This window comes from Cryptococcus neoformans, assembly GCF_000091045.1.
Source record: "Cryptococcus neoformans var. neoformans JEC21 chromosome 10 sequence".
Lineage (NCBI taxonomy): Eukaryota > Fungi > Basidiomycota > Tremellomycetes > Tremellales > Cryptococcaceae > Cryptococcus > Cryptococcus deneoformans.
This window is the reverse complement of record NC_006679.1, coordinates 689,281-705,754: the sequence shown is the minus strand read 5'-3', so window position 1 is coordinate 705,754 and position 16,474 is coordinate 689,281. Positions and strand designations below refer to the sequence as shown.

The following is a 16,474-nucleotide window of genomic DNA, read 5'->3' as shown; positions in this document are numbered from 1 at the left end:
GGGCGTCGGAGGGGATGAAAACCCGGGGGTCGATACTGCTTGAATTTGGGAATGATTCACGATATGGGCTCTTTTTCGGTGTCGATGGTGGGTCGGATCTTGGTTGCCGGTGTAGCGTCAAAAGGTAGATTAGTCCGCGTTTCTTGTTCTATGTAGATCGTAAGTCTTCGAGAGCTACAACAACAGGTGCAACAGGGTAGCAATGACCCCTGGTATCAGACACAAGGTATTAGGTACCGAGATATACAACTAGATTAGCGGAGAAAACCTAGAAAATCCATATTTGAAACGTACTATATTACAACGTAATCCTAAAACTCATTACAACTTTCCTCCTCGTTCCTTCTATACACTATGTAATATCCAACTCCTCTACCAAACTACCCGTGGCACTACACCGGACTTCATCCTCGTCCTCTTCACCTTTTTCCGCGTTTTCACTTTCCTTTTCCCCTTGTTCCTCCTCCTTCACATTCCCTTTACTTTCTTCCTTCTCCTCTGCCACCTCTGTACCACCCCACAGGCTCTCAAAACTCGACTTGAACGTAGTCGACAACAGCCTCTGCGCCATCAACGCCTCATAATCTCCTTCCCCTCCCGCTCCCCCTCCTTCACCCGCTACTCCTTCCCCATCCCCCGCGTCCATGTCCATCCCCATCCCACTGAGCAACGCCGAAAAATCAATCGATTCAGACAACGGACTCGCAGGCGGTGCAGCCGCCCTTTTCGGTCGTTCTCGTGGGATACGCGGTGTACCCTGCGTACGCAACTTGGTAATGACATCTTCGAAATCGCCCTGCGACGAGACGCTCGACATGCCTGTAGGCTGGGGAGTGATTCCCATCGCTTTGCGTTCCGCGCGACGTCGCGCCCGGTCTTCCAGTGCCGCCTGTTCCTCTGCCCTGGCCCGATTTTGAGCTTGGCAAAACTGTCCAAAACAAAACAAACCGTCTGTTAGCCCTATGCAAAATATAGATAGAAACCCTTTGCCTACCTTGTAGGAAGACGTAAAAGTCCTAAAGATCCCAAAGAAATCCTGACTTTGCATCCCCCTCCCAACCCCAGCCCCGTCCCCTTCCCCATAAAACGTCTGTACCTCTTTCAACTTCATGTCCGCCGCTATAATCCCATCCCTCACATTCCTCACGCGTTCAGCAGCGGAAGAGACGAAAGCGTTCATCTGCCGAGTGTAAGAAGATTTATCCGTGTCAAATTGGGTAGTGAGCGATTCCGAGATACGGTAAATGTCGTCCAGCATTTGTTTAGATGTTGATTGGAGGTCGGAATAGTTGACTATTTTTCATATCCAAATGTATTAGTGTTTCCACGTACGTGTTTGCGATGGGTATCTTTGAATAAACTTACCACGGGCGGCAGCAGACGGAATCTCAAGTTCAGCCAAGAACGGCTCAACCGACTTGAAATGAGTAGACACGGTACTTTCCAAAAAGTGCAACAAGTTTTGACCGCCACCAGATTTGGTATCGACCAGCTATCCATCAAAAGTCAGCCATAAGGACTCTGGGGACTTTGAAACAAGGAGATTGATAACCCACCCGGTTGATACTTGTAATCTTGAAACCAAAAGCCCCACCGGCATAGTTCGTGCCGTTGATATAGTTACCCATCGTAAGAATGATCGATAACAGCGCCTGGAACTGCTTGGCGTTCATCAGTGCATCACAAGCTTCAATCAAGAGCGTGAGACTCTATCATTGGAATGAGAACAGTTACAATGGTCAGCCAATCATCCTTTTCACCACAAGACTCTTTTGGGCTGCTCAATAACACACCTTTTCAAGCAACTCGATATTCTGCGGGAACCTAACCCTATACAACATCCCCTTGACACGTTCGTTCAAATGAGGTAGTTGGATGAGACGGACCATCAGCCTGTCGGCAATGTGGAGTTTGGAGAATTCCTTGGGATCGTCTGCAGAGTGTGTCAGGAGTTTACCACGCTACGAAAAGGATTAGGGTGTGTCAGCTTTTGAGGTTTTTAAACAAGTGGGGTTCAGTTATTAATAAACAGAACTCACGTCGTCATCGCTAGGAAGGACGCTTTGCAATTCATTCAAAAATGCTTCCACACAAAGATCGGCATTGAAATCGCCAATAGCGTTAGCCAATCCTTCGGGGTCTTCTTTGAAGCCTTTTGTGAACGGTCCAGACATGAGAATTTCTGTTGTGGAGATTAAAAAATTAGCCCATGGTTTGCAGAACGGATGATGCGAGATTTGGACTTGCCGATACGCTTTCGATGATCTGGAGCGAGAACACTGATGATTTCCTGCTCTTTTCTCTTTTCTGTATCACTCATTAGTTCCCTCCTACATAAGGTATATATAAATAATAAAACTCACTGATCGCATCATACATGACCTCTTTAGCCTTGAACTGATCCTCAATCTTGTCCCAGACATTAAACATCTTCAACTTTTCCGCCACCTCTTCCTCCAACCTCGCCTCCTCATTCTTGCTCCAGACAGTCTTGCCCAACTGGGCTTTACTGACTTTTTCCCATTGAAGCTGCTTCATCTTCTTGGACGCAATCATACCCACATCCTTCCTAGAATCATTCGCGCCATACAACAGGGAAGACACTGATCCGAGTGGGGCCCGGGCGGGGGTATGGATGGAAGGCGGGGGGAGGGCGGGGGGAGGCGGAGGGGGAGGGATGGAAGGGCCTAAAGTCTTTTTGAGGGAGACGCCGCCCTTGATGCCTGCGAGGACGCCGGACAGGTCGTGTGCGCCGGATGGTCCAGATGGATGGTGAAGTGTGGTGAGCGGTGGTGGGGGCGGGGGTGGGGGTGGGGGTGGTGGAGGTGCGGTAAGGCCGATGGCGCCTGGCGGTGGGGGAGGGGGCGGCGGCGGCGGCGGTGGTGGTGGTGGCGGTGGTGGTGGTGGATGTGGAAGAGGTGTTGTTTCGCCTTTGGGCGCTTCTGTGACACTCTCTCTTTGACTAGATAATTTTCCTTCCTCCCCTTCCATGACCGTTGACAACTCTGATTCACCCTCATCTGCACCCATCCCTTGTCTACCACCCTTACCTCGTGCGAGCAACTCGGCTCCAAGACTCTCCCTCTTTTTAGCCATCCTATCTGTACCTTCTTCTTCCTCCTCATCTTGACCAAGCTGGGGCAAGTCAAGGTCAACGAGCTGAGCAGGCGCCGAGGTGCTTCGGTTGATCGGTCTGGACGATAATTCTGGCACAAACCTCGGTGCAAACGGTGGCGGCTTTTTGATACTCCTAAACACCGATTTCTCTCCCACAGGCGGCGCGAGTCCATCTCCCAAACGCTGCTGGTGTGGCGTTGCTCCTCTTCTCTTTGACTGATGGAAGTGTGCCCTGATGGGTGAGACTGAATCGTACCCTTCTTTGACCCTGTTGTCTACATTGAGCTGTTCTTGCTCGCCTTCTGCATCTTCGAATTGCGACTGGGAAAGGGCTCGGAGTTCTCTCGGCCTCACCACCTTGGGAGGTTTCTTTCTCACCGACTTTCTCTGACCTCTTGCGTTTCCGCCGAGAGCAATCTTTTCAGCTTCCATCACTTGAGCTGCTTCGTCTTCTTCCCCACCATCGTCGTCAACACCACCATCCGACTCTACATCCACTGACCCTTTCCCGTCCAACACCTTTTTATTCTGGAGCTTATCCAACGCAAACTGCCTCGCCTTTCTCTTTTCAGCCCCCCACATCTTTTCATCATGCTCCATCCCCCCTAATTCACTCAACAAACTCTCCATCTCTTCGGCATTGCGGAATCCCAAGCTTTCCAGCGCGTCGGCGATATCGATCCCTGCGGCGAGGATGATACTGTACAGCATCTGGAGGTAGAGTCGCAACTCGCGCATGCGCTGCTCGTTATCGCGACGCATCCCTTTTTTTTCATCCACCGCCGCTTCCATCGCCACGCGTGACCTGTTCAACCTCTGCTCAAGGTCCGCCACCTGGGCCTTTAGCTTTCCGACAAGCCCATCATTCCCAGCTGAGATTTCTTCGTCTAGCTCTTGTTTTTCGATCAACAGTCTCTGGTTCACCACGCGAAGCTCTTTGACTTCCGCCATGGCTTCATCCACCCGATGATGCTCCACCAGCTTGCCGAAGAGGTGTGCGATGGACTTGCCAAACGCATCACGGAATTCATAGTGTAAATCGGGCGATGAGCCCATGACGATGGTCGAGATCAGCTCGTCGAGAAGCTGGAAATAACGTGCCTGCTCATCCCCGTCTGAATCGATGAGCAGGAAATGCCGTAGTATATCGATGAGGTACCGACTGGACTGCGACCCCTTTGTTCTCTCGAGCAGCAGCGGGATAATCTGTTCGGGTGTCTTTAAACTCTTGAGCAACGTCCCGCGCTCTTGATCAACCATGTTTGCCCGATCGTTCCGCTCGTTTTCCTCGTAAATGTCGAGCTGCATGTTGATCTCGGGATCGTGCAGCTGTCTGAGGTTTTGGATGATGATCGGCAGCACGGCGAGGTCGAGTTGGTTTCGGATCGAGGATCGGGTTTTGCGGTCGTTGGACGTGGGGAGGGAGACGATGAGGAGGACCATCGTCCGACAGTACTCGATCACATCCAGCCCCTTGACCTGCGCGTGTGCGCGGACGTTGCTGCCCATCAAGCCCTGGCGGGCGAGTACTTCTGCCAGCTGGGATAACCAGAGATTGAACCTGCCGACTTTGGCTTTCAGATCAGTCACGTTTTCATTCACTTTTTTCTGCATGTGTGCAAAGGCCGAGTAGACGATCTGTAAGCCTGGTTTATCGCCCGTGGCGGGGTCTGTCACTTGGCAGAGGACGGTGAGGATTTGAGCGGCCCATAAGCGGCAGTTTATGTTGGGGCATGTCAAGAAGGGGATGATTTTTTCAATCATCAGAGGTTTGGCGAGGGCATCCGCACATCCAATCTATATACATGTTCAGCTACATTTTCTTATATGGCATTGATAGACTCACTCTGTGTTTCCCGATAGATCGACTGAGACAGTGCATCAGACCTTCGTCGATGTCTGTAGGCGGAGGACAACTTCCTTCGGTATATGTCAAGGGCGTGAGACAATTGACCAGAGCTGCTTGACCCTGATGATCCATAAAGTTTTGTATCCAGCTAGCCTGTATCAGTACTACACTTCCTTTTTCATGAAATCGCAACACACCCCCCGCCGTACTCACTCTAATGTCTCTGTCCGCAGACTGATCTCCAACGAGAACAATATCGCCGGCGTCAACGTTCTCGACAAGGCGTGGCTCAGGAAATACTCGACCGATCCCTTCCCGCCTCTGGCCGTCTTTCTCCCCAAGGCCTTTGGCGCCTCGTGATGCTTTTGCTGCTGCTCTCTCGACTTCCAGTACTGCTGCACAATCGTCCATTTCGAGTCCATGGGTAGATTCGCAGCTGACCTCGCTGCAGAGTTGGAGCCGAGTGACGATACGGATGCTCTGGATAATGAAGGGTTGGGCGACGACATGTATGAGCGTGAAGGGTCGAGATCGGTCTTTTGGAGGATCTGTTGGTACCAAAACTCGATTTCGTGGTCCGGTGGCCGCGCGTACTCGCCGCTCCTGTTCGGCAAGGGGGAAGGAAGCGGGAGAGAGGTTGTCGACTGGGTCGGCGTGCTTTTCCCGTTCGCGCCGGGGACGGTCTGTGTCTCGAATTTGGGGTACCGGCCCGTGTCGCTCATGGGGTTGTTGGGATCATACGTGCTGTTCACCGAGGACATGCTCCGTATCGACGACGTCTCTGGATTCTTGCCGTACCCGGCGACGTATGGATGCGGCCGCATTCCAAACTCGTGTGACGGTGTGCCCGGTGTCCGCGCAGGGTGGGGCGACGTGAACGCGGAGCTCTTGCTGCTGGTCATGGCTTCGTAAATGGGCGTATGGTGACCGGACTCTGACGTCGCCCGCCAGAGCATCTCCTGGTACTCGTGCGACGGGCTCCGGCCTGTATCCGTCGCATAGCTCGCGTTCGACCGTCGCGACCCTTCGCCGTGCCGTTCCCGCTCGCTGCCCTCTGTCCGCCGGCGCGGTGTGGTCGGCGTGTTGGACGTCGGCGTCCTTGACACCCGTCCCGGCGTGCCGTCGTCTGTCAGCGTCGGATTCGTGGACGGCGCGCTGACCAGCCTGGACGCGTCGCTCCTGCTGCCCGAGGGCCCAGCGACGGGCGGCGGGCCCGAGGCGAGCTGGCTGTACGGGACGGAGGCTGCGAGGCCGGGGCCGGCGTGCGGGGCGGACGATGCAGAGGTCCTGTGTTTCTTGCCAAAGATGGAGGCCATGTCTGCGGCGTGAGCTGGGCGCTGTGGGCTGCGTACTCACTGGCAGAATGGGCCTCTGCGGGGTGGTGGATTGTATGCGATGTGCGGTGGAAAGAGGAGATGGATTTTGCAGAGATTTGTTGCGCGCGTTGTCTCCTCCGTGCCGCCATGTCGTTTTACCTCGCCGTCGTCTCCCCCCGCGACTCCCCCCTCTTCGAGCTCGCCTTTGCCTCCGCCAAGCCGCCCCCGCCCCCCGCCGCGGCCCCCCCCGCCTTTCCCTCCTGGGCCGCCTTCGCCGCCGCCGCCGACCCCCACGACGCCCCCCCCGCCCCCGCCGGCCCGCTCATCGAGTCCAGGACCGCGCAGCAGCGGGACAGGGCCCTCTGCCAGATGGTCGCCCACATGAGCCTCGACAGCGTGGAGGAGGTCATCGAGGGCACAGGCGCGCTGTACGTCCGCCCGCCGCCCGCGGCCGCAGCTGACAGCGTGCAGGTATCTGAAGGGCGTCGACCGGCACAACGAGTGGACCGTGTCCGCATTCATACCCACGGGAGGTGAGTCGCAGCCGCCACAGGGCCCTGGCTGACGGGCGCACAGTCAAGTTCATTCTCCTGCACGACGTCAAGAACGACGACGGGATCCGGCTGTTCTTCATCGACCTCTGGGAGGCATACGTCAAGGTGGGTGGACATGTGCATAAACGGGGCTGAGACACTGCACTGTAGATACTGCTAAACCCATTCTTTACCACCAACACGCCGATAAAAAGCCCGGCGTTCGAAGCCAGGGTGAAGAGCATCGCCAAGCGGCACTTGTAGACATATCGAAATAATAATGCATTGTAATAACGTTGTCTAGATTTACGCAAACTCTTCGGCCTTGCCGGACTGCACGCTGGGTCAGTGGGTGGCGAGACAGAGTGGGGGGACGACTGACGATGAGGAGGCCAACTACGGCGAGCGCGTCAGTAAACCGATCCATCGTCAAGACGGCAGACCTACCAATAAGCCCGAACAAACCAAGAACAGACCCAAAGATCTGCCACCCAATCCATCAGCACCGCACCGCACCCGTCGGACACAGGACTGACCTCGACAATAAGAATCTTGACAAACAGCTGAGGATCCGCCGCGTCCGCTACCGCAGCAGTCGACCCGGTGATACCCACCGACACGCCACAGAGAAGGTTGCACACTCCCACAGCGAGACCGCCCCAGAAGAGCGCAAAGCCTGTTTCCTTGTCAGCCGGCGGTGGAGCACAGACGGAAAAGCTAGGGCCGTACCGGTGTAATAGTTGTTGGCTGTATAGATATTCGGAACGTCTCCATTGATTTTGGATGAGAATACAATCGCCATGATCACACCTACCGGACGTCAGTTTCCATGTTTACACTCGTCGACAGAATAAACTTGCCATAGATGGCGACAACCTCGCAGAAGATGATGCTGTCGCCGTGTCAGCTCCTCCCGAGACTGTCCTCCCGAGATCTGGACAGCCGAAACTCACGAAATCAAGTTCTTGGTCCTGATCCTTGGTGCTCGCACACCGCCGCCCAAGATGGACGCACCCGTCACAAAGATACCCCTGGCCGGCACCGTCATCAGCTCTATCGTCTCCCCTACACTCGCTGCAGAGCAACCCACCATGCGGCGCCAGATACGCTCAGACCGATACACAGCCCCACGCCGACAAGCGCCCACGCATACGGCGACGACTCTGCGAGAAAGTTGCCGACATTGAACGCCTCGCCTTGCCCTGGTGCGTGTCAGCGCTATTTCAACTGCAGAGACGCCGACGCACCTGTGAAGAGGAGATAGAGGCCGACGACTGTGGCGAGCGAGGTGGACGATATGAGGAGACGTGGGAGGAAAGCCATTATGGGACTTGTCGTGTTGCAACGTATACAGGCGGAGATGGAAACAGGTTATGCGGCCACCCCCCCGCGTGTTGCTTCCGGCCTCCCCCCGCACTTTGTCTCTGTTGTTCTTTTATTCAGCTTCACACCTGTACTTTACTCTCCATCCGCTCACAGCTCGACATGCCGCCCAAAGCAAGCGCCGCTGGCCAGCACACCACCAAGCAGGGTACGTCCGCTCGCACCGGTCACAGCAAGGTACTGACACACGGTGTAGATTCCGCATCTCTCAAGCGTGTGAGGGAAGGCTCCCTCGTAAGTCTAGACATGTTTTCTAAAAAAAAATACGGTTGGAGCCCCTAGTCCATCGCTAAAATGCATACGCCAAACAGGAACCAGCGCAGGCAGAGTCGTCTGCAGCGCTTGCTACAAAGAAGAACCGTGTCGCCTCTACGTCCTCCGCCAGGGGACCCGCGGACGCCGCTGAAGAACTCACAGAGCAAGAGGGGGAAGGGGACGGCGAGGAGGAAGCAGATGCCGCCGCTGATACGGCCGAACAAAATGTGGGAGAGGTGAGGAAACAGGTGGAGAAAATGAGCTATGAAGAGGCACAATCAAAGACCAAAGGTGATGGCGACGGCAGTAACAATGGCAATGACGACGGGGCGGACGACAGTTGGGAAAAGATTGAAAAGGAGGAAGCGGAGAGTAGCTTGAAACGAAAGGCTTTGGACAGGAATGACACTTCATTCACCGTTGTGGAAAAGGACGTCGCGGCCAAGCGACAGAAAGATACACCTTCTGTAAGTTTAAAAATTAAAAATCCCCTTGCTCCGTCCCGTTGCTCACACGAGTATCCCGCTTTCCCAGCCGGATGGCGGAGAACAACCCGCCCAGCCTCCCAGAAAGCCTCAAACCAGCTTTTCCGCATTCGCATCCTCCGCCTCTCCCTTCGCCTCCCTCAAAACCGCCTCCCCTGCTCCTGCCTTGCAAGGCGCCGCCCCAGCCCCGGCTCACGGTGATAATACCCCCGCTATCGCTCCCGCTGTACCTCGGGAGGAGGAGAAGAAGAAGAAACAATCTACTTTTGGAGATTTTGCTAAAAGCTCACCTTTTACATCGGGGAAATCTACACCCGGTCTTCCCACTCCTGCCGAAGATGAAGCCGGATCTTCCGCCTCTGCATCCACCCCCGCCCCAGCACCAGCACCAGCCCTAGCCCCGGCCCCAGCACCAATGACCAAAAAACCCCAAACAACATTCTCATCCTTCTCCTCCTCCTCTTCCCCGTTTACGTCCTCCAAACCCTCCCCTTCCCCATTCGCGTCCGCCTCCGCACCTATCAAGGGGTCCGCATTCGGCACTTACTCGAATAACTCTGCCGCGTTTGGTACGGGTACCAAACCAGCGACGGGAGCGGGAGCGGGTGCGGCAGCTGGGGTGGAAAACGTCGAGCAAGGGAAAAAGGGAGCTAGTTTTGGGGATATCTTGAAAGAGTCCAAGGGGGATGTAGAGGTTGAGAAGGAGGGAAAGGTGGCTATGCAGGAGCAGGACGGTACGTTTTTTTTTGTTTTTTTTCGTCGCTGGATTAACACATGATGAGCTGATCAAGAGCCGTACATTATAGTAACGACAGGAGAGGAAGACGAGGATACAGTCTTTCAAGCACGGTCAAAGCTGTTTGTCAACGAAAAGGGATGGAAAGAACGCGGGGTGGGGCTTTTGAAGCTCAATGTACGAAGGAGTGATGGATCAGGAGCTCGTCTCGGTACGTTTTCAAATTTCCCATTCCCCCCATTCTCCTTCATCCTGCGAAATGCATAAAAACAAAAATCTTGGACTGATCGACTTGTGGGATCTCTCAGTAATGCGAGCCGACGGTGTGCTCAGGCTGCTTCTTAATTCCAAGCTTTACAAGGGTTTGAACCCTACTGTAGAAGGAAAGACGGTATTAATGACGCTTCCCAACGTTGGCGAGAAGGAAATGGCCATCATCTGTCTCCGAGTAAGCTCCCCCCTCCCGTCCTCGAGGGGTTATGGTAGCTAAAAGCCAGAATTCTCCACACTCTAGATGTCAAACGTAAAAGTCGCCGAAGAGCTCGCAGACTTTATCCACGAACATATTCCCCTCGATAGCGCCAACGTCTCAAAGTCACCACAACTTGACGTCTGAATAAAATGTCTCTTCAACGACCCTTTTTTTCATACATCAATGCGTAACTTTTTACGATAACGTGCATACATGTATTTGCCCAATGCCCCCCCGTCATCGTTTCCCCTCTGTATAAAAACATAATGCATAGCGTGAACTGTAAGAATCAAACCGAAAGCCAGTTGCAAAAACGCTAAAAAATATAATAATGTTTCAGAACCAGAGATAATAAACGAACAAACAGATGGCCAAGACTAAAAATTCATGATTATGCCCTCACGCTGCCCATATCCTTGGGAGCTATACCGGACATTCCAACTTGCGTCATTTGTGTATGTCCTTGGACATCTCTCTCGTCCATCATAAGCGGCAAAGGCTTGAACGCTGCAATCTCTGCTGGAGAAGCGTAGAGCGACACTGGTCTGGACCTTGCAGAGAGGGCAGAAGCCAAACTGAACGAAAGCAAGTTAGCTGCAAACACACACACACACACCCATCCACACTGCCGAGGAAACAAAGCTATCCGAAAGCTCACCCATCCAAATCATCACCCCGTTCAAGACTTCCGCCGCCTCCTCCGATAATAGCAGGCGCACTCTTCTGTTCATCCACAAATGTTTTCTTCTCCCACGTCCTACTTAACGTCGGCTTATGTACGAGGGCATGGAAGAGTCTCTTGGAGAACGGGAGAGGAGAGGAAGGGGTTTTGGGTGGAGGCGCAGGTGGGGCGGGCGATTCGGTCGTCGGCTGGTCCGCCTGGTTTACCCCTACTCCTTGGTCACGTTGGGTCATAGTGCCAATGGGATTGGTGCAAGGGACAAGAATGGCAGAACAGATGTGCGCTGCAGGAAGGGAGGGGAGCATTGGATCGGTCTCGAGAGGATCTTTGGTACTTGCTCTGCATTGTGCAGAAGAACCGTAGGTAGATGTGGGCTGTGCCCTTGCGGTATCGGTGTGAAGCTGGTGATGGGTACGTGAAGGGGATGTAGGAGATAGAGGGTGCCTGACAGCTCTCGAAACGGTATGGCGGGAAGGGTAAGACGACAACGACATGTCGTTGATGACTAAAGGAGAATATTGGTATTTGAAGATTTGGTATGGCTCCAGCTATGGCAAAGTTTTTTTTAGTGATAAGAAAGGTTGCGAAAGCCTTGGATTGGTTCCGATCAATCCAGCGAGGTATTGACGTATCGCTTTGCGTGTGATGCCGATAATGGCAGCCTGGGGATGAGAAGCGAAGAATGAAGCGGCACTGCAATCAGTGGTAGAGCAAAGCTTTTTATTATTGGTAGGAACCATCCATTAATAAACAAAACAAGGGAGCTCTTACAGAACCCACGGTGGATGGGGTTTCGAACGAGGAAGACACTGTGAAAGTGAGTGGGTGAGTAGATCGTTGACTGATGATGATGCCGCTCCGTCGCAAAACAGGAACCAAACATCCGCCGCATAATAAAGGACTCTTTTCCTCCGCCTACTTCGCAGACTGTGGATAATATGTTCGAGTGTCATTTATACAGACAGAGACGGCGGTGAGAGAGATGCATGGCCAACACGTATTTGTTAATGCCTAGACAAAACCAAGTTAAAACGCACCAAACGCAAAAAAGCCCAGCCGTTCCACCCACTCCCAATACTGGGAGTAGAACGGAACGACTGGGCAATTTTTGCTCAACAGCTAGCTGTCCTCGTCAAGGCCGGCAGACTGTTGTAAGTTTATAATAATCAAATGTTTAAAGAAAAGAAACGCAGTGTCAACGCCTTATAACAACGCAAATGACTGAGCAAGTTTACGAACCCTTTTGGACCAACGATTCCCACCGAAACTCAAAAAGAGACTCATTCCATCCTGTTGTTTGAGGCTGGGTGATGAGAGGTGGATCACTAACTGGAGTTAGGGTTCGCGGCAAGGCCATACAAGGTAACCGTTTAGTCATGCGACATAACAGTGAGTACCACTTTTGAGGTTATTGCACAAACGTTAGTGACCTGAATCCCAACGCCACTTGAATGACCTCGCTGCGTTCGACGAATGCTAACACTCCTCGACACCACAGGTGACGATTGCGATGGAGGTTGCGACGACGGGCACACGGGGCGGGGGAAGGCAATTCAGATCGTTTGCACCAATGTTCGAATGTTCGAATGTCCCAGAGTCATACACCAAAAGCTCAAGAAGCCATGTTCACTGTCAACAGGTCGTGCCAAACAATGCGCGCCGATTCCTCAGAAAATATAGATCGGAGATCATGGAAAATCAGAGTTCACGACGGCGCAAGGAACAGTGGGCAAAGATCGGGATGAGCGGGACGACGACTCAAAATGTTAACGGTGAGATGGGCCTGCTGTTTGATGATGGAGGCAAATGACAGCGACAAGATCCTGCTCGGAGCTGAAGATCCCCTCACCTGATTTTTGAGAGAAGCGAGACTGGTGTCAACACTCTGCAGACAACATCGACCGTAGGTCATGAAAGCTTACAAGAGGCTGGTTTCCAAGAATCTCTTGTCTCTCTGTGGGCCGCAATAAATTTTATGCTGAAAGCATGTTCAATGTTTAACAGTGCGGCTCGATTCCGATGGCAAACCGTCGAAGATGTCGAGAAAGTCGAATGATGTTGAAGTTGAAAGCAGTTTGGCGAATGATGAGGATGAAGGAAAAGATGGGAAACGATGAAAGTAAGTGGAGCTTATATACCTTTGCGGCCCTCGGAGATCACGGGTGGCAAACAAGCATCCTTTTAGGGAAATTGCAAATTGGTCCGCCAAAATTGCAAATCCATGAGGTCATTTTCCCTTTTTCGGAAATGGCCCTTTGTTTGTTTGACGATTTCCCTTTTGTTTGCAGCGGCGTGGCACTTTCGGAGATTGTACCGGAACTTTCTGGTCCCTTCCCTGTGGCACCTAAACCCTTTATGTAAGCAATTCCAGCGGTCCTATCCGACTGCATATCTCCTTCCTCCTGGACCCGTCTGACCTCCGTCCTACACTACTCTGTCGTTGTCGCCTTGTCGATAGTGTTTAATGGCCGGATGACGGACTGCTGATTATCATCATGATAATTAGAGTTCGTGTATCCTGTCATATCGAGCCACAACTTGCCTTTGGCATTTGCGAGAATGACTAACATAGTGTAAGGCTTAGTACACGGAGAGGGAAGAGAACAATCGAAACATGCAGCGATGGCTTCAAGGGAAGTTGACATATGAGCAAAGCACCTCTACGACCACCTTCATGGCGAATGGCTACAGCGGACTCTAGATACCAACCGCTCCTATCTATCTTTGGCGCTCCTTCACTGCGACAACCGCTGCACTGGAAGATCTCGCCGTTCACATATATTAACTCCTTCCGGGAATCATATCGCAGCGATCCAGGAGTATGGTAGAGCAAGTCAAAGCGTTTGAAGTGATATATGCCTTCACAGCATATTATTTGTTACCAGCTGCAACAACAGAATTGCGAGTCCTATATGATCGGAGGAATGAGTTCATCAGCACAAATGTTTAATTCTGAAGAGCTTCACGTACAGATTTTCCACATAGAGGCTAAGAGTTTCATTCTCCTTGGCCAGCTTGTCATTTTCCTCCTCCACTTCAGAGAGCCTCACCATCAACCCTCGCAATCCATCACGTAAGGACAAGATGTCCTTGATGACCTTTTCTTTCTCGAGAGCAGACTCCACGGTTGGCTCGGGTACCGATGTGGCGATCGGAGTTGCCCAAGGCTCAGATTCTCCTTCAGCAAATGATGAAAAAGCCATGTTTGATTGACCTTTTGATATACCTTGTTATGTTGTGAAGTAATGGGCAAAGTACAGTACTGTACTCGGCTCAGCAAGCTATTCCTATTGCATTTAAGATCTTTTTACGTAAAGTTGACCCAAGTGGAGGTCTCATTGACGCACCGCGCTTGCAAGGCGAGAGTTGGAAGCCGATTAATGATACGTCCTGAAGTTACTAGTACTGTAGCTAGTAGTTATATAGAGGCAGCTGATTCTCCCCTTTTATAACCGTTTCAATATGGCGTCCACTGCTAGAAAGACGTTTGAAATCAATAACAACGTTCAGGTATGTCCTTGTTGTGCCACCGTCATGTCAACTAGGCTGACGAAGTAAAGGTTGTCGACCCTTCGGCTGCCATTTTCCAGTACTCACGAGAAGAGGAGAAATTATTGGATGATGAAGCTCCTTGGAGGACAGAGTATGTCACAATTTATTCTCCTAACGACCCTCTTCTGACTCGCCCTAGTCCGCATTATTTCCACACAGTCAAAATATCCGCTGTCGCTTTGATAAAGATGGTGTGTACGCTCCTAAGTCGATTGGACTATACTGAATGCATTTTGTAGGTTACCCATGCGCGTTCCGGAGGAATCTACGAGATTATGGGTATCATGTATGGCAAAGTACGTGATGGCACGTTTTGGATCATGGACGTTGCAGCATTACCGGTACAGGGTACCGAGACTCGAGTGAACGCAGGAAACGAAGTGCGTTGATTGGATCCCGGGTGTATAACATAATCAGCTGAGGCTTTACTCTAGGCGATGGAATATATGGTTAACTTCCAGACAGCAAATGCGGAGGCTGGGAAAGGGGAGCTTCTGAGAGGCTGGTATCACTCGTGAGTAGCGCCGGAGTGAGAGGCAAGTTTCAACGGGGCTGATAAGTTGTAGCCACCCTGGATATGGCTGTTGGCTTTCAGGAATAGATGTCAACACTCAGTTAAATAACCAAAAATTCAACGATCCTTACCTTGCGGTCGTCGTATGTCTCCCACATCTCTTTTCTTCCGGACAAATACTGACGCCGTGCCAGATCGACCCTAACAGGACTGTTTCTGCTGGTAAGGTAGAGATCGGAGCTTTTAGGACTTATCCTGAGGTGAGTCTCAATCGTACTGAGCTTTGTCAGGTAAAATATTTACCCGATATAGGGTTACACTCCGCCTGCCACTGGCAATTCGCAGTACCAATCAATTCCTATGGATAAGATTGAGGACTTTGGTGTCCACGCCAACGCATACTACCCTTTGAAAGTTGAGATTTATAAAAGCAAACTTGACGAGAAAATGCTTGACTTGCTATGGAACAAGTATTGGGTAGCCACTCTTAGTTCCAACTCTCTCGTATCGGTAAGCCTTGTCTCATCGCTAGATATAAACAGAATCATCGCTGAAGAAGACGTGGAAACCGACGCATACCATCAGAATCTCGAGTACTCCACGTCACAAGTCCAGGATCTGAATGCTAAACTGCGTGCTGCGTCTCAATCTATCTCCAATTCATCTTCAAAGCTCAAATTGAAGCCTACGCAACCTACTACGAAGGGCAAGGAAACAACTGAGGGCTCCGATAAAAAGTTAAAAAAGGGTGAAAAGGAATTCAGTGGAGTTGAGGAAGAAGAAACGCCCTTGAATAAGGTGACCCAGGAGAGGTCAGTCGTCTAATCTGTATAGGGAAAAAGTATACTCACGTTATCGATTAGTTCGAGGATAACTTCAGAAGCTGAAAATGGTATCATCTCCCAGCTCCTCAAGGAGAAGTTGTTCAACACTCCGTTAACACAATCAGTGGATGACAAGTCAGCTCAGGCAACTGTACAAGGTAGATACTGATTGTAAGCGCACAAACAAAAGACCTGGGTGACGCGCTAGTTTTGCGTATTGTAAGAATCCCCTGACCGTCATGTCACTAGACATGGTAACCTTCGGCTATGTATGTACTGTAAGGACTGGTGTATGCTGTCAAGAGGTCAGCGGGGAAAACGGACATTTCTTTGGCAGAACGAAAGCGAGCAGCAATAACCATTTTGTAATTAACTACAGTCATGAGCATGAAGAATTGTGATGACGTAATGCGATCTTCGACGACAAAACACGACACGTGATTTGCACGCGAGGGTTCAGGGTGCCCCCGATGAGGGGTCGTGTTGTTGGTGAACAGCAATGCAGCCCGATTTGTTGAATTCTCAGCGAAACACCTTCCTCCAACACCTTATCCTTCTTCCTTCCTTCCTGCGCTGCTCGACGATCCTTTTCAGCCATACAAAGCAGCACCCTGTGCGCTGCGGCTGCTCCGCCAAGTCTCTGTCCTAAGAATACTCTTCATATCTGTATCTCCATCCGTCAACTAGACAGTAGTCTGCAATGACTATCCGAGGCTTAGACAGTGAGTCAAATGTCTCATATGAGTCACTTTCAAT

General features: G+C 51.7%; 8 protein-coding genes across 8 annotated transcripts in view; 4 read left to right on the top strand and 4 right to left on the bottom strand.

Moving 5' to 3' along the window:
• Positions 1-280: 280 nt before the first annotated feature.
• On the bottom strand, positions 281-6,418 carry CNJ02400 (cytokinesis protein sepa (fh1/2 protein), putative). Its single transcript, XM_024657979.1, has 11 exons — positions 6,323-6,418; positions 5,180-6,284; positions 4,964-5,114; positions 2,364-4,914; positions 2,248-2,307; positions 2,040-2,182; positions 1,794-1,961; positions 1,557-1,709; positions 1,366-1,492; positions 995-1,293; positions 281-928 (listed from the first exon to the last, which is right to left on the bottom strand). The coding sequence occupies exons 2-11, from the start codon at positions 6,280-6,282 to the stop codon at positions 353-355; spliced, it is 5,331 nt and encodes a 1,776-aa protein (XP_024513676.1). The 5' UTR covers positions 6,283-6,284; positions 6,323-6,418; the 3' UTR covers positions 281-352.
• Positions 6,419-6,572: 154 nt separating this feature from the next.
• CNJ02390 (ER to Golgi transport-related protein, putative) lies at positions 6,573-7,099 on the top strand. Its single transcript, XM_567437.2, has 4 exons — positions 6,573-6,710; positions 6,754-6,815; positions 6,859-6,941; positions 6,987-7,099. The coding sequence occupies exons 1-4, from the start codon at positions 6,652-6,654 to the stop codon at positions 7,077-7,079; spliced, it is 297 nt and encodes a 98-aa protein (XP_567437.2). The 5' UTR covers positions 6,573-6,651; the 3' UTR covers positions 7,080-7,099.
• On the bottom strand, positions 7,051-8,181 carry CNJ02380 (hydrogen-transporting ATPase, putative). The gene is made up of 9 exons (XM_024657978.1): positions 8,063-8,181; positions 7,906-8,017; positions 7,769-7,846; positions 7,676-7,707; positions 7,545-7,625; positions 7,352-7,491; positions 7,263-7,299; positions 7,198-7,211; positions 7,051-7,148 (listed from the first exon to the last, which is right to left on the bottom strand). The coding sequence occupies exons 1-9, from the start codon at positions 8,136-8,138 to the stop codon at positions 7,122-7,124; spliced, it is 597 nt and encodes a 198-aa protein (XP_024513675.1). The 5' UTR covers positions 8,139-8,181; the 3' UTR covers positions 7,051-7,121.
• A 50-nt stretch (positions 8,182-8,231) lies between these two features.
• CNJ02370 (conserved hypothetical protein) lies at positions 8,232-10,403 on the top strand. The gene is made up of 7 exons (XM_567530.2): positions 8,232-8,346; positions 8,395-8,432; positions 8,510-8,920; positions 8,988-9,672; positions 9,745-9,885; positions 9,983-10,122; positions 10,189-10,403. The coding sequence occupies exons 1-7, from the start codon at positions 8,301-8,303 to the stop codon at positions 10,288-10,290; spliced, it is 1,563 nt and encodes a 520-aa protein (XP_567530.1). The 5' UTR covers positions 8,232-8,300; the 3' UTR covers positions 10,291-10,403.
• Positions 10,404-10,421: 18 nt separating this feature from the next.
• Positions 10,422-11,698, bottom strand: CNJ02365 (hypothetical protein). The gene is made up of 2 exons (XM_024658773.1): positions 10,805-11,698; positions 10,422-10,721 (listed from the first exon to the last, which is right to left on the bottom strand). The coding sequence occupies exons 1-2, from the start codon at positions 11,320-11,322 to the stop codon at positions 10,538-10,540; spliced, it is 702 nt and encodes a 233-aa protein (XP_024514453.1). The 5' UTR covers positions 11,323-11,698; the 3' UTR covers positions 10,422-10,537.
• Positions 11,699-13,495: 1,797 nt separating this feature from the next.
• On the bottom strand, positions 13,496-14,096 carry CNJ02360 (hypothetical protein). Its single transcript, XM_567529.2, has 2 exons — positions 13,799-14,096; positions 13,496-13,736 (listed from the first exon to the last, which is right to left on the bottom strand). The coding sequence occupies exons 1-2, from the start codon at positions 14,029-14,031 to the stop codon at positions 13,700-13,702; spliced, it is 270 nt and encodes an 89-aa protein (XP_567529.1). The 5' UTR covers positions 14,032-14,096; the 3' UTR covers positions 13,496-13,699.
• Positions 14,097-14,218: 122 nt separating this feature from the next.
• CNJ02350 (conserved hypothetical protein) lies at positions 14,219-16,129 on the top strand. The gene is made up of 10 exons (XM_567446.2): positions 14,219-14,338; positions 14,389-14,471; positions 14,520-14,571; positions 14,620-14,760; positions 14,815-14,894; positions 14,947-15,037; positions 15,089-15,154; positions 15,207-15,404; positions 15,480-15,706; positions 15,758-16,129. Exons 1-10 carry the CDS (start codon positions 14,291-14,293, stop codon positions 15,885-15,887), a joined length of 1,116 nt encoding a protein of 371 aa, XP_567446.1. The 5' UTR covers positions 14,219-14,290; the 3' UTR covers positions 15,888-16,129.
• Positions 16,130-16,256: 127 nt separating this feature from the next.
• The window catches only part of CNJ02340 (viral life cycle-related protein, putative), a 2,932-nt gene continuing 2,714 nt past the window's right edge, over positions 16,257-16,474 (top strand). Inside the window, exon 1 of the mRNA XM_567528.1 lies at positions 16,257-16,440. Within this exon, the coding sequence (XP_567528.1) occupies positions 16,419-16,440 (22 nt within the window). The 5' untranslated portion in view covers positions 16,257-16,418. The remainder of the gene's footprint in view (positions 16,441-16,474) is intronic.